General features: G+C 49.0%; 1 protein-coding gene across 1 annotated transcript in view; it reads right to left on the bottom strand.

Moving 5' to 3' along the window:
• AKAP7 (A-kinase anchoring protein 7) overlaps window positions 1-16,243 on the bottom strand; it is a 112,479-nt gene that overhangs the window by 89,017 nt on the left and 7,219 nt on the right. Inside the window, exons 3-5 of the mRNA XM_054393017.1 lie at window positions 15,128-15,273; window positions 7,304-7,440; window positions 3,568-3,728 (exon numbers count right to left, since the gene is read on the bottom strand). Coding sequence (XP_054248992.1) covers window positions 3,568-3,728; window positions 7,304-7,440; window positions 15,128-15,273 — 444 coding nt within the window. The remainder of the gene's footprint in view (window positions 1-3,567; window positions 3,729-7,303; window positions 7,441-15,127; window positions 15,274-16,243) is intronic.

Raw genomic sequence — 16,243 nt, 5'->3', positions numbered from 1 at the left:
TTTACAGGAAATCCCATTCTGTGATTCTCTGTAGTTCCAATATACCAAAGAATGCTCACAGGGAGTACCAGCAGTAATGCTTCATAAAGAAAGCTCAGGTTTGCTTGTGGGCTAAATGTGACTGCACTCTCAGTTTGTCTGTTCTGAAGGGCTGTCAAACTGGAAAATGAAGGGCAGAACCTTTGGCAACCCAAAGCCTTTCTGGAACTTGAAGAACTGTTCAACTTCCACCAGACTGAATATCAGAAACACTTCCCTGGTGAGCCCTGCTTAAAATACGAAAGCAGTGTCCAGTTTGGAAGCAGAGAAGCTCATAGTCTTCTATTCAAATTTTCTTTAAAACCCAAGTTAAAAAAAAAAAAAACAAAACACAACAAACCTAAATAATTTCTGAAGGCACTTCAGAAATCCAAACTAATCATAGAATGGTTTGGGTTGGAAGGGGCTGTTAAGCCTGCAGAAGAGAAGGCTGAGGGGATCTGATCAATGGTTACAAATATCTGAGGGGTGGGGGGCAAGAAGGGGCCAGGCTCTGCTCAGTGGTGTCCTGGGATACAACAAGGGGCAGTGGACACAAACTGGAACCCAGGAAGTTCCACCTCAACACGAGGAGAAACTTCTTTGGTGTGAGGGTGCTGGAGGGCTGGAGCAGGCTGCCCAGAGAGGTTGTGGAGTCTCCTCTGGAGACATTCAAAACCCACCTGGATTTGTTCCTGTGTGACCTGCCCTGGGTGACCCTGCTTTGGCAGGAGGGTGGACTGGATGAACTCTAGAGGTCCCTTGAAACCCCTAATAGTCTGTGATTCTGATCTTAAAGATACCATCCAGTTCCAACCCCCTGCCATGGGCAGGGACACCTCCCACCAGCACAGCTTGCTCAAGGCCTCATCCAGCCTGGCCTTGAACACCTCCAGGGAGGAGGCAGCCACAGCCTCCCTGGGCAACCTGTGCCAGTGTCTCACCACCCTCACTGCCAAGCATTTTGTTCTCATCTCCAGTCTCAATTTCCCCTCTTCCAGCTCAAGCCATTGCCCCTCATGCTGCCCTTGTAAACAAGCCCTTGTGAAGATGACTTGCTGGAGAAAGCTCTGTGCTCACAGAAATCTTTTCCATGTCTGGAGTGTGTGACAGCACAGCCTTTGCTACCCTGCAACATGCCCCATGAGAGTTCTTGCACTATTAAAAAATAGTGTGACCTCACATTCCTCAGAGCACAAGAGAGAATTCATCACCATTGAAAAGACTCTTTCCAAGGAATATTTGGAATTGCTGGAATGGTTTGAAAGGACACCAAGGAATTCCAGGCAGAGAATGGCTGTTTAGTGTCTGCCAACCACATGGGTTACACACAGACTCCTAGATAACCCCCCCCTCTGCCTTGCTTTGCTCTGGCTCCTCTTTCCCACCTGATGTTTGTCCTCTTTTCCCTTTATAGACATACTCCTACTGCCTTGAGATGTATTTTTGGATGCATTTTAGCTGACTGCAAAGGCCTCAGCTCCACTGTTAAGACAGAACTGAGAGCTCTGCTCTTGAAGGTATTGGTGCACAAGCACAGCAGCATGGACTTGCCACATCTTTCAGTAGCTTCCTAATCACTACATGAAGGTAACTAACATTAGACATGCCCCAGACTGCTCAAAAAAACATAACATCACAGAATTGTCAGGGTTGGAAGGGACCTCAAGGATCATCTAGTTCCAACCCCCCCCTGCCTAAAGCAGTACGGAATCTGACTCCATTAGCCTGGCATGGAGTCATGTACTTCTTCTGAATGTCCCTGATCCTTCAGGGCTGCAGGAAAAGCCAGTTTTAGTTCTGACTTCTATGGAAGTGTATGTAGAAATCCATCTCTCATAGATTCATAGAATGGGCCAGGCTGGAAGGGACCTCCAAAGCTCATCCAACCCCCTGCAGTCAGCAGGGACATCCCCAACTAGATCAGGTTGCTCAGAGCCCTATCAAGCCTCACCCTGAATATCTCCAGGGAAGGGACCTCAACCACCTCCCTGGGCAACCTGTTCCAGTGTTCCAGCACCCTCACAGTGAAGAACTTCCTGATATCCAATGTACTATCCCCACTGTATACCCCTGTGACAGTCTGAGCTAGTACCTAGCTTAGACACAGAGACTTTGAGTAATGGATAAATAATGTCAGGGATTGGACACAGAATGACAGCAATAGATTAATTAACTTCATTCCATTGGTGTGTTGAAAATCTTACACTTTGTACCACAGACAGCTCTTGCCCTTTCTCTTACCTCTCACTTCTGCTTGCAACTTCTCTCTCTCTTTCTCTCTGTGGCCTTGCCAGGAGAGAATCTGTGTGGCACTAAGGAGAAGGCAGGTGGGGCAGAGGGAGCAGGTTTGGCTGTGGTCAGCCTCCTTTTGGGGGGGAAGAGGTGAAACAGTCTCTCCCTGGGCTGCCCAGGAGGGTACTTCTGACTGTTGAGCTGTGAATGTATGTAAATACATCTTGCACATGTTTTACCACCTTACAGAACTTCATATTTAGTCCATTTTGTAAATACAGCTTCACTTTGCTGCCAAATCTTTTCTGAGCTGGTGATTTATCCTGGAGGTAACTCTCTGTCCTGGGGGTGAATCTCTGATTATTGGGGGGGGAGGGCAAATCCTAAGCCTACAACAACCCCTATAGATGTGTGTGGGCATTTACACATGGGGGAGTGGTAACTTACAGCTCATCCACCAAGACTGAAGAGTGATGTGAGTAACAAACACAACACTGAAAGCCTCCCCAGCCTATGGCAGAGGGTTGAGCAGCCCTGCCTCTCAGTGTCTAGGCAGCAGGAACTGCAAGGACAGAACTATGTAACTTTGCAAGTCAGCACCAGAGAGTTCTTGAAGTCAGCAAGCAATAATCCTCTGCTGTGAGGACAGGCAGAGGGAGCTGGGGGTGTTCAGCCTGCAGAACAGAAGACTCTGGAGAGACCTTAGAGCTGCCTTCCAATACTTGAAGGGGACCTCCAGGAAGGCTGCAGAGGGACTTTAACTGAGGGTGTCTAGAGACAGGACAAGAGGGAATGATTTGAAGTTGAGAGGGAGCAGGGTTAGAGTGGGGCTGAGGAAGAAGTTCTGCAGTCTGAGGGTGGTGAGGCTGGCACAGGTTGCCCAGGGAGGCTGTGGATGCCTCCTCCCTGGGGGTGTTCAAGGCCAGGCTGGATGAGGCCTTGGGCAACCAGCTCTAGGAGAGAGGCAGGGGGGCTAGAGTAGATGGTCTTTAAGGTCCCTTCCAACCTAAGCCTATGATGAATACAGGAGTTGAAAGGGGTATCAGTGTTTGCTGAGAAACAGCAGACTGTACTTGGACCAAACCAAGTAGGAGAGAGTCTTTACATCCATCTACAAACCTGCACTGTTTTTTACATATACTACATAAAAAGAGATCAGAGAGCAGCACTGTCAGTAATTAATTCACATCCTTTTGCAGCTGTTGAAGGTAAATTAACCTTGACTAAATTACCATCAACTCCTCTTTGTTCTCCATTATCACTCAAGTTGTCAAAAAGTCTTTCAAGCACTGAAAGAAGGTGGCCAAGCTGTACCTGCTATTTCCTTCAGCATAGCTGTATGATCATTGTCTGCCAGCTTCACAAATCCAACTGCATTACTGAAGTGATCAATTCCTTCAAAAGACAAATCCAGGGGTTTTCCCTTCAGGAGATCTTCTACAACATCCTTGCTGTCTGAAAGAGCACCAACTGCTCTGTTGAGAGAAACACAACAGGAAGAAGAGTTCTGTGTGAAACTCACAGGCTCACAGGAAGTTAGGAGTTGGAAGGGACCTCTGGAGATCTTCCAGTCCAACCCCCTGCCAGAGCAGGACCACAGAATCCAGCACAGGTCCCACAGGAACACATCCAGACAGGGCTGGAAAGGCTCCAGAGAAGGAGACTCCACAACCTCTCTGGGCAGCCTGCTCCAGGGCTCTGGGACCCTCCCAGTGAAGAAGTTCCTCCTCATGTTGAGGTGGAATCTCCTGTGCTGCAGTTTCCATCCATTGTTCCTTGTCCTATCCCAGGACACAACTGAGCAGAGGCTGTCCCTGTCCCCTCCCTCCTGACCCCCACCCCTCAGCTATTGATAGACATTGATCAGATCCCTCTCAGTCTTCTCCTCTCCAGACTAACCACCCCCAGGGCTCTCAGCCTCTCCTCCCCAGGCAGTGCTCCAATCCCTTCAGCATCCTGGTAGCCCTCCCTTGGACTCTCTCCAGCAGATCCCTGTCCCTCCTGACCTGGGACAAGTCAGCAAGTCCAATCCATTAATAGTGTTTACATGGCTCTTAATCATTGTAGCCCCAAATCTCCCAAAGGTTCATTAGCATCAACTGCTGATCTGCTCAGGTACCACTGTGCTGGCTCCTGTCCCCGCAGCCAGTATTTATGATTAGCATTTTCTGAAGGCAGTCTGGCTCATACCCCCTGCTAGAAAACCCCAGAAATAGTAAGGCAGAGCTAGCAGCAGCTAGAGCTCCTCAGCAGAGTTTATTTCTGTTCTCAAAGGCTTAGATATTAAGATGAAAATGTGTCAGCTTCCTCTGTGCACCCCACTGCCATGAGATGCTTACTTGGAAGCATTTGGTTTTCCCTAGTTCATGTAATGTTCTCATCTCCTGACAGATGAACACAGCACTCTAAGATTCTGATTCATTCAAACTTTCTACAGAGTGGTCATCAGTGCTGTTCCCCAGGGCTCAGTCCTGGGGCCAGTTCTCTTTATCATCCATATCATTGATCTCTTTATCAATGATATGGATGAAGGGATTGAGGCACCCTCAGTGAGTGCAGAGGGCACCAAACTGGGTGGCAGTATTGATCTGCTGGAGTGTAGGAAGGCTCTGCAGAGCAATCTGGAGAGGATGGATGGATGGATGGATGGATGGATGGATGGATGGATGGATGGATGGATGGGCTGAGGCCAATGGGATGAGGTTCTGCACTTGGATCACAATAACCCCATAAAGGTTCCAGGCTTGGGGCACAGTGGCTGGAAACTGCCCAGCAGAGAAAGACCTGGGGGTGCTGGGTGACAGCAGCTGAAGATGATGCAGAGTGTGCCCAGGTGGGCAAGAAGGCCACCAGCAGCCTGGCCTGGGTCAGCAATGGTGTGGGCAGCAGGAGCAGGGCAGGGATTGTGCCCTGTACTCAGCAGTGGTGAGGCTGCACCTTGAGTGCTGGGTTCAGTTTTGGGGCCCTCACTCCAAGAAGGACATTGAGGGGCTGGAGCAGGTCCAGAGAAGAGCAACAAAGCTGGGGAAGGATCCGAAGGGACCTCCAGGGATCACCCAGTCCAACCCCTCTGCCAGAGCAGGGTCACCCAGGGCAGGTCACACAGGAATCCAGGTGGGGTTGGAAAGTCTCCAGAGCAGGAGACTCCACAACCTCTCTGGGCAGCCTGCTCCAGGCTCCAGCACCCTCACAGGGACAAAGTTTTCCTTTCTGTTCCCCTGGCACCTCCTCTGCTCCAACTTGCCCCCAGGGCTCCTTGGCCTGTCCTTGGACAGAGCCTGGCTCCAGCCCTGCACATCTTTATCCCCAGCAATGAGGGCAGCCCTCAGGCTCCTCTGCTCCCAGCTCCAAGCCCCAGAGCTCCCTCAGCCTGGCCTCACAGGAGATGTTCCACTGTCTGCAGCAGCTCTGTGGCTCTGGGATGGACTCTCCCAAGAGTTCAGATAGGAACCATGCACACCTAATCCACCTGTAAGGTTAATTAGCCACGTGCAGCGTGTGCAGGGTTACAGGGAATGCTGCCTTTGCCCTGGCCTTGCAGCTACACAAAGTGACAGAAGCATTCTTAGTGCCTGCTAACACACCCTCCAGGTGCTCAGTGTCTCATTCACCAGACCTGAATGTCAGTGGTCCCCGAGGCAGTGGTGACTTTCTGGCGCTAGATGGCAGTGACAGGTTAAGAACGCTCCGAGTTCAGTTCAGTTCAGTTCTGTCCCAGGGGGCTGGAAGCCAGCGCAGGGCTTCCAAAGCTGGCTCAGTTATGTGCAAACACCACACACATCAGCACTGTGTTCAGCAGGGTGCACTCAGTGAGCATGGTGCAATTAAATAGAACCTTTGAGATTGGAAGAGACCTCTGGGATCCCCAAGCCCAAGCACTCCCCCAGAGCTCACAGCCCCAGCCCTGCTGCTGAGCCACTGCCACTGCCCCACGTCCCTCAGCACCACATCCATGCAGCTGTGAAACCCCTCCAGGGATGGGGACTGCAGCACCTCCCTGGGCAGCCTGGGACAGTGCCTGAGAACCCTTGCTGGGAGGAGATTGTTCCTAATCTCCAACATTCAAGAAATGTGTGGCCATGGCACTTTGGGACATGGTTTGATGGCCATGGTGGTTGATGGTTGGAGTCAGTGATCTTAGAGGGTATTTTCCAACCAAAACAATTCTGTGATTCTTTATCAGAACATTGTTTTATAATAATTACTGCAACAAACTTGGGATTTGTGAACAGAAGTTCAGCATACAGTAAGAAAGACGCAAAGCCCAAAAGCATTTGTTCAGAGCTCAGGACATGCTCTAAGTTATGAATATAACTCATATTAGGATGGGCATTTTAGGAACAACATGAATTAAATGTTCAGGAACTCCAGCACATTAGGCCTGTACTGCAAAAAAACCCCAACGAACATTAGTTACCCATTCTAGGCTTTTTCTGAACTCCTCCAGGGAAAATCACAGTACATTAGAGGTTGGAAGGGACCTCCAGAGATCATCAGGTCCAAGCCCCCTGCCAGAGCAGGATCACTCAGGGCAGTCTGCACAGGAATGCATCCAGGTGGGTTTGGAAAGTCTCCAGACAAGGAGACTCCACAACCTCCCTGGGCAGTCTGCTCCAGGGCTCCAGCAACCTCACTGTAAAGAAATTTCTCCTCATGTTGAGGTAGAACCTTCTACATTCCAGCTTTTTCCTGTTGTTCCTTGGCTTATTACTGTGCATCACCCAAAAGAACCTGGCCCCTTCCACTTGACACCCACCCCTCAGCTATTGATAGACATTGATCAGATCCCTCTCAGCCTTCTCTTTCCAGACTGAACAGCCCCAGGGCTCTCAGTCTCTCTTCCCAGGGGAGATGCCCAAGTCCCCTAAGCATCCTCGTGGGTCTCTGTTGGACTCTCCAGCAGGTCCCTGCCTCTATTGAACTGGGGAGCCCAGAACTGGACACAGGATTGCAGCTGTGGTCTCACCTGGGGATAGTAGAGGGGGAAAAGAACCTCCCCAGGCCTCCCTAGACAATGTTTGTATCAGTCAATGTAACCCCAAATACCTACATGTTAATTTCTTCTTCACTGGCTAAGTGCATCACCAGCATGGTGACGTGGAAGGAACCAGCACGAACCATGGCTTTGGAAAGCCTTTGATCCTTTTGGATTATTGCATCTTGCACAGCCTGGATCCTGTCAGTGATCTGGGGAGACAGACAGACACAGCAACAGCAGTTAGCATTCCCAGTTACTGTATCCCATCATGCAAGTGAAGAAGGAAGCACACAAACTCAAATCAAAAGTTGATGCAAAAATCATTCCAGCAGAAGAGAGTTTTATCTCCTGACAAAGCTGTGCCCCCAGTGAGCATGAATGGAGTGATTAATGAACCACTGGACACTGCCCATCACATCTTAGGAGGGGTTTGCTTCCATAAATATGACAAATTCCTGCAGCAGATTAAGATCATCCAGTTTCCCACTGCCAGAAGTCCCAAGGAAAGGCTGCCTGCTTCGCTAAGCTTGGATGTGGCTCTCTGCAGAGAAGTGTCTGGGAAAAGGGAAAACAATTATAGAAACACAGAATCAAAGAATGGTAGGGTTGGAAGGGACCTCCAGAGATCATGCAGTCACCCAGGGCAGGTCACACAGACATGGTAGGGTTTCAAGGGACCTCTAGAGTTCATCCAGTCCACCCTGCTGCCAGAGCAGGGTCACCCAGGGCAGGTCACACAGGAACAAATCCAGGTGGGTTTTGAATGTCTCCAGAGGAGACTCCACAACCTCTCTGGGCAGCCTGCTCCAGGCCTCCAGCACCCTCACACCAAAGAAGTTTCTCCTCATGTTGAGGTGAAACTTCGTGGGTTCCAGTTTGTGTCCACTGCCCCTTGTCCTACCCCAGGACACCACTGAGCAGAGCCTGGCCCCTACTCACCCTCCACCCCTCGGATATTTGTAACCATTGATCAGATCCCCTCAGCCTTCTCTTCTGCAGGCTGAACAGCCCCTTCAGATGGGTCTTGAAAGTCTCCAGAGGAGACGACTCCATGACCTCTCTGGGCAGCCTGCTGCAGGTCTCCAGCACCTTCGTATGAAAGAAGGTTTCTCTCATGTTGAGGTGGAACTTCCTGGGTTTCAGCTTGTACCTGTTGTTCCTTGTCCTAGAACCACATAATTGAATCATAGAATTCTCAGGGTTGGAAGGGACCTCAAGCATCATCTAGTTCCAAACGCCCTGCCACGGGCAGGAACAGCTCACACCACATCAGGTTGCTCAGAGCCACATCCAGCCTGGCCATAAAAACTTCCAGGGATGAGGCTTCCACCACCTCCCTGGGCAACCTGTTGTCCTGTCACCACTGAAAAGAGACTGGAACCTTCCTGACACCCACCCCTCAGATACTGATAGACATTGATCAGATCCCCTCTCACCCTTCTCCTCTCCAGGCTCTCAGCCCTTCCTCACCACACAGATGTTCCAGGCCCTTCTGCATCCTAGTATCTCTCCACTGGACTCTCCCCAGTAGACTCTTATCCCTCTTGAACTGGGGAGCCCCAAACTGGACACAATATTCCACAAATGAAACAAATAGAAAATTATTCAGTCAATGATTTGCAGAGATGTCCCCTGCACAATTCTGACCAGGCTGCCCAACAGACAGACATCATTTAGGGACTCTCCTCAAACCTCTTTTGATGGATTTCCACACAGCATGTACACAGCTCTAAATCCATTATGATTGTTGTTCTGCAGTGATGTAAAGCAAACAAACAAAGCAACCACAGTGCCCTGCAACAATCCCTGAATATGTTAGTGGGAATTAAATCAAATCCAATAACCTTCACCATCTGACAAAATGAGTTTGTTCTTGAAGCATGCTAAGCAAAGCCACTACAGACAAATCAGCTTTGGAGTATAAAGGTCAAAAGCAGCATGTAGGAAAAGTCAATCTGGTGGGAGCTTTATTTGATTCATTTTATTGTGGTGAATGCTTCACAGATATCCTGGGCACACTGACTTGGTGCTTCTGCACAAGTAACTCTCAGGTTACAAAAGCACCCTGGTCTATTTTGGCAGCTCTAGTAACCTGAAGGAACATAGGCATTGACTAATGGAGTGCTCAGGATTCTTCTGACCAGATTGCTTAATCATGGAATCACAGAATCACTCAGGTTGGAAAGGACTCTTGAGATCATGAGGTCCAACCATCAACCCTACTCTACCAACTGCACCACTAAACCATATCTAAGAGCCACATCTAAACGACCTTTAAACCCCTCCAGGGATGGTGACTCCAGCACCCCCCTGAGCAGCCTGTGCCAAGGCCTGACCACTCTTCCAGTGAAAAAACATTTCTTCCTAATGTCCCCCCTGAGCCTGCTCTGGTGCAGCTTGAGGCCATTCCCTCTTGTTCTACCACTAATTAATTACCTGTGAGAAGAGATCAGCACCTGCCTGTCTATACTGTCCTGTCACGTAGTTGTAGAGAGCAACAAGGTCTCCCCTCAGCCTCCTCTTCCTCACACTGAACAGCCCCAGCTCCCTCAGCTGCTCTCCATCCAACTCATCCTCTAGGCCCTTCCCCAGCATCCTTGCTCTTTGCACTTGCTCCAGCTCCTCAATGTCCTTCTTGTAAAGAGGAGCCCAAAACTGAACCCAGCACTCAAGGTGTGGCCTCACCAGTGCTGAGTACAGAGGGACAATCTCTGCCCTGCTCCTGCTGGCCACAGCACTGCTGATCCAAGCCAGGATGCCACTGGCTTTCTCTGCCACCTGGGCACACTGCTGGCTCGTTAGTTTTGTCATGCAGGAGTTTTCTTTCCCCAATGTGCCAGGGAGATCCAACTCTGCCATATAAACAAACCAACTTAGAACTGAAAGGAATTGTGGCAGTTTGGTGTTGCAGCACTGTACTAATTGGAATTTACCCCAAGGAGCAAATTACCACACTACTCAGAATCTGGGAATTAAATGAAATTATTATTTATGGAAGTAGGCTAAACAGAAAAGGCAATAAACATATCCAAATACATAAGGACATATACAGCTAGACAACAGCCCAGCTACCCCCTGGGCACCCCCTGTAGAGAGAGCCCAGGGGGCTGTTACCAGCTAACAAGTTATCATCTTTCTCTCCTCCAACTGCTGTTCCTTCCTATAACCCAAACAGAAGCCTGCAAGCCAAGCAAGCAAGTCAGAGGCAAAAACAGAGGGAAAGAAGCAAGCAAGAAAGCAAGAGAGCCAACAAGCTGTGCTTTCAAACTCTATAGAAATGCAGATCAATGAAATGAGATAAACATATCTCTTAGAATCACAGAATTGTCAGGGTTGGAAGGGACCTCAAGGATTATCCATTTCCAAACCCCCTGGCATGAGGGCAGGGACACCTCACACTACAGCAGGTTGCTCACAGCCACATCCAGCCTGGCTGCAAAAACCTCCAGGGATGAGGCTTCCACCACCTCCCTGGGCAACCTGTGCCAGTCTCTCACCACCCTCATGGGGAAGAATTTCTTCCTGACATCTAATCTGAATCTCCCCACTTCTAGTTTTGCTTCATTCCCCCCAGTCCTGTCACTCCCTGACACCCTCAAAAGTCCCTCCCCAGCTTTCTTGGAGCCCCCTTCAGATACTGGAAGGCCACAAGAAGGTCTCCTCAGAGCCTTCTCCTCTCCAGGCTGCACAACCCCAACTCTCTCAGGCTGTCTCCAGAGCAGAGCAGCTCCAGCCCTCTGCTCATCCTCATGGCCCTTCTCTGGACACCTTCCAGATCCTTCCTGGGACAGAGGCTCCAGAACTGGACCCAGAGCTCCAGGTGGGGTCTCAGCAGAGTGGAGCAGAGGGGGAGAATCCCCTCCCTGGCCCTGCTGGCCACACTTCTCCTGATGCAGCCCAGGCTCTGGTTGGCTCTCTGGGCTGCAAGTGCTCACTGCTGGCTCCTGTTGAGCTTCTCCTCCCCCAGCACCCCCAAGGCCTTTTCTTCAGGGCTGCTCTCAAGCCTATGTTGGTGCTTGGGATTGCCCCAACCCAGCTGCAGGACCTTGCAATTGGTCCTGTTAAACCTCATGAGGTTGGCTTGGGCCAGCTCTGCACCATGTCCAGCTCCCTCTGGATGGATCCCTTCCCTCCAGGTGTCAGCCACACCACACAGCTTGGTGCTGAGGGAGCCTCAGTGCCACTGTCCATGTCACCAACAAAGATATTAAACAAGACTGGTCCCAGTGCTGATCCCCAAGGGATCCCTGTTCAGCCCTTTTGGACTGTTCTTCCCCTGGACTCTTGAATTCTCTGGAAAAACTTATTTACAATTAAGATATTAGTCTTAAACCTGTAACAGGAAGCAAATCTAGGAAGGTAGGCAGGAAGGTAAAGCCAGCTGACAGAAAAATGTGATATGGCATCTCCAAACCCACAACTGTCTGGGGTAGGGTAAGACACATGCAGAAAATCTGATCATAAATCATGATATAATAAAACCATCTTCTTTCATATGACAGAACTGATCTTATCCTGCATAAAGAGCATTTTTATTGTCTCAGATGCATGAGAAATTTAACCCCTGTTTAAGCAAAGCCCCAGTAAGCTTAATCCCTGAAATCACAATGTCCTGGCTGTGTAATTCCTTAAGCTCATAAATTAAAGCAAACACAATTACCCCTGTGAAGACCAAAAAAACCAAACCACAGAAATGAGATAACCTATCATAATGACAACATCATTCCATTTCCAACTCTTCCTTCTAAATTTACTTTGCATCTGAGATCCAGGGGGAAGGAAAGTGTACAAGTCCTTCAGAAGGCAAGGGGGGATCTGTGTTACCACAGCAGTGAGGCCACCCTAGCTCTGAAAAGGATCGGTGCCATTCAGCAGCCAGGTTAGCAGCCAGCACCCCACAGCCCCTGACCCACCAGTGGCATTTCCTAGTCCCTTCCTGCTCTCACCCTAAACTATCCCCAGCTCCCTCATACACTTCATGTCTGGCTTGGGCAAGGAGCAGCACTGGCTGTGGCTGATTTCCAGCTCTGAGGGGCTGACAGATCTCAACAGGCAGGTCTAGAAAACAGGCAGTGGCCACACTGACACCACTGTCTTCACCACAAGCACAGACTCCTGGAACGGGTTGGGTGGGAAGGGACCTTCAAGATCATCCCTGGGCAGGGATGTCTCTCAACTAGCCCAGGCTGCTCAGTGCCTCATCCAGCCTGGCCTTGAACACCTCCAGCAAGGAGGCAGCCACAGCCTCCCTGGGCAACCTGTGCCAGTGTCTTACCACCCTCACTCTACAGAATTTCTTCCTCATCTCCACTCTCAATCTCCCCTTCCAGCTCAAAGCCATTGTTCTTCATCCTGTCACTCCCAGCCCTTGTCCAAAGTTCCTCTCCAGCTCTCCTGGAGTCCCTCCAGGTACTGGAAGGTTGCTCTAAGGTCTCCCTGGAGCCTTCTCTTCTCCAGGCTGAACAGCCCCAACTCTCTCAGCATGTTCCTTGCAATAAAATAACTTAATTTTGCTTACTACAAGGTTAATAACAGTAAGTAAATATAAAGACTGACAGCTTTAAAGATTTAGCAGATTAACTCCATTTCTAATCAACAGTGGAGGAGGCTGAAAGGCAACCCCACCAAGTGATAACACATTAGATTAAACCATCCATTTAACCATTTTTGTACAAGTAATTATGCAGAGTTCAATATACATCAAAAATTAATGGAACACCACAGTTTGTTTCTCAAGATTCAAAGCATAATTAAAGAAGGAAACTGTTTAATTTCCAAGAGGAACAGTTCATTACAAACCAGCTCTTTGCTGAAAGCTTAAATTTCTATATAAAATATGAAGAAATAGTATTAATGCCTAAAACACTTCCCTGGAATGAGATCCTCCAAACAAGAGAAAGGTCTCTCATTCCTCACTGAAATACTGCCAGTAATTACCAGACTCCCTCTGGCTATCAGGAACCCAGGTGTCTGAAGTCTCACTGTTGGCTAATGCTGCCTGTAGAAACTCCAACCTGCATTTTCTGCTTTCAGAAGAACTCCACACCCAAGGCAAGTATTAACAAAACTTTCTAGCACAGTCCTGGAATTCCCAGATGCTCTGAGATTTAACAGAGTTCTTCCCTTGCCTCTGTAAGGGATAAAAGACTGACCCCATGACATCTAACAAAACATGCAGGGTGAAGGCATTCTCAACTAGCAGATCACATAAGCCCTGCATTATTCTTGCACTTGTTGCAGCATGGGACAGACAGGAAGAAAAGCTATGCCAGAGTAAGATGGCACAAAAGATATCCCACAACTTCCATGTCAGCCTAGATCTTTCATCACCAGCCTGACTGTGGTGGGTTGAAAATTCCTCCCCAATATTAAATGGCCAGCCCAGCCCAGTTGGAAGCAAATGAAGCTGTATTACCAGCACAACTACAATCTACAATGAAATGCAAGGAATAGGTACAAAATACACAATATTTACAATATTTACAGGGATTTACAGTTTATAAACAGCACAGGAACCCCCCTGGCCAAAAAACAGGGGAGCTAATAGCTGATTATTTTTTTAACCTGATGCACTTCCTGCCCTTGTTTGCAGACACAAAAGGTGTCAGCACTATGGACACTGGGGGTGTCAGTTGGTGACAAACTCCCCAGGAGCCAGCAATGGTCCCTGGCAGCCCAGCAGGCAGCTGTGTGCTGAGCTGCATCCAGAGCAGGAGAGCAGCAGCACAGGGAGGGGATTCTGCCCTCTGCTCTGCTCTGCTCAGACCCCACCTGCAGCATTGCCTCCAGCTCTGGGGCTTCCTAACACAAGAAGAACCTGGAACTGCTGGAGAGGGTCCAGAGGAGGCCACCAAGATAATCAGAGGGCTGGAGAACCTCTGCTATGAGGATACGCTAAGAGAGCTGGGGCTGTTCAGCCTGGAGAAGGGAAGGCTCCAGGGAGACCTTAGAGCAGCCTTCCAGTATGTGAAGGGGCTCCAGGAGAGCTGGGGAGGGACTTTGGACAGTGGCTGGGAGTGACAGGATGAGGGACAATGGCTTTGAGCTGGGAGAGGGGAGACTGAGAGTGGAGATGAGGAAGAAATTCTTGGCAGTGAGGGTAGGGAGACACTGGCACAGGTTGCCCAGGGAGGCTGTGGCTGCCTCCTCCCTGGAGGTGTTCAAGGCCAGGCTGGATGAGGCCTAGAGCAAGCTGGGCTGGTGGGAGGTGTCCCTGCCCATGGCAGGGGTTGGAACTGGATGATCTTGAAGGTCCCTTCCAGCCCAAACCATTCTAGGAGTATATGAATCCTCTGGCATGTAAGAAATGATTCTCCTCCACTGAGACAACAGCTGCTAACTCCTATGCATTTTCTTAAAGAGCTCTCTGCACTTCTTGAAAACATTTGAAGAACATCTCAGCAAAACAAGAGTTTGTTTGAATTTTAAACAGGATGACCAATTTTCCTGGAAAACTTTAAAGTACAAACTGCCAGTTAAAGCAGATCCACATTTAAATCCCTGTCTACAAGGAGAGCTAGAAGTCTTGCTAGGGATTTTCTTATTAAATTAAACAGGAATGTCTCTTCTCCTCAGTCTAAGTAAATGACAGAATAAACACTGCTGGAACAGTACAGAGGGGAAATTTAAGCCAGCTTCAGTCAAAAAAACATGAAATGCCTAATCCTAACAAACTGAAGGCAAAGATAAATATTTTTCCTCTAAACTTTTACAGATAATAACTTTTATTCACAAAAATGTGATATGATACAAAGTTACTCTTTGATCAGGCTGGTAAGGTTCCTTTAAAAATATCTGACAAATATTATTTTGCTCCAGACTCTGTTCTTCTTATGAGCACATCCATCTGTGGAAGCAATTCTGGTTATTCCAAATGAGTATAATAAAGAACATCACCTCCGGGTTAGTAATTGGAAGAGAAATGAAGTAATTTGGCTGGTACTGTTTTGTCTTTTTCCTCATTCTCTCACCACCTTCTTCAGTTTCTTTTCCAGTAGTCCTCTTTTTTCTCTTTTTCGTATTTACTTCAGAGCTTGCATGAACTGAAGGGAAGAAAAAAAATACTTTTAGCACACAGACAAATCAAAACAAAGATAGACTTAATATCATGGCAACAGGAACTGGACTCCAGTCAGCTGGCTGGAGCACATCTTCCCAAGCCTGGCCTGACTGGGATCCTGCTCCATGCTGGATCTTTGTGGGTGACATGGTGTGGTGAAGGCACCACCTGCCCAGAATTATGCCCCCAAATACCAGCAAACTTGTCCAAACATGTTTTGGTAAGTCCCCCTTTTCCACCCTCCTTTCAGGAGAGGGGGACAAAGGCCCAGGCACCAACCTGTCTCCTAAGGGGTAAAGAACTCCATGCACCCATTGCATGGCATGCTTGTGCTCTTTCCATCTGAGGGCATAATTCTAGCTTCACCCTTTCTATAGGTTGAAGCAGGTTGCTGACAAGTGTGCCCATTGCCAGATCCAGCCTTGAGAAATCTGTAGGTATTCCTCTCTTGTTTACCAACTTGCTCTCTCCTTTTGCTTTCTCTCACTTTGCTTGAGCTACGGAAGCTCACAGCCCCTAAGTCTTCTCACTCACACATGCAAGCATACCAGAGGCCTCTGCAAGATAGAAGGAAGCCAGCTCCCTGAGCTGCTCGAGGAACCAGCAAAGGAGATCCCTTCGCTGAAGCTACGAAAGCCAGCGTTGTAAGCCCATCACATCTCAACAAGGAGTGGAACCCTGAGAGTAAGCTTTAGCCCAGGAGGGGAGGGAGTAGCCCAAGCCTGGCAGCCCAGCACATCTGCTGCAGCCATAAGCAGCTAATCAAGCAGCAACACATTCTGCAGGACCCCCGCTGTTCGCAGGAGACAAGTGGAGCTACCGCTACTGCTCCGCAGCCCGGAGTCGTCAGGGAAACGTAACCTGGGGTTTCCCGAGAGAGAGAGAAAGACATCCTCTGCATTGAGTTCAAACCACGGCCTGCATCATGATCTTAAATGGGCAGCAGTCGCCGA

This window comes from Indicator indicator, chromosome 27 (genome assembly GCF_027791375.1).
Source record: "Indicator indicator isolate 239-I01 chromosome 27, UM_Iind_1.1, whole genome shotgun sequence".
NCBI lineage: Eukaryota > Metazoa > Chordata > Aves > Piciformes > Indicatoridae > Indicator > Indicator indicator.
This window is presented reverse-complemented; position numbering and strand designations above follow the sequence as displayed.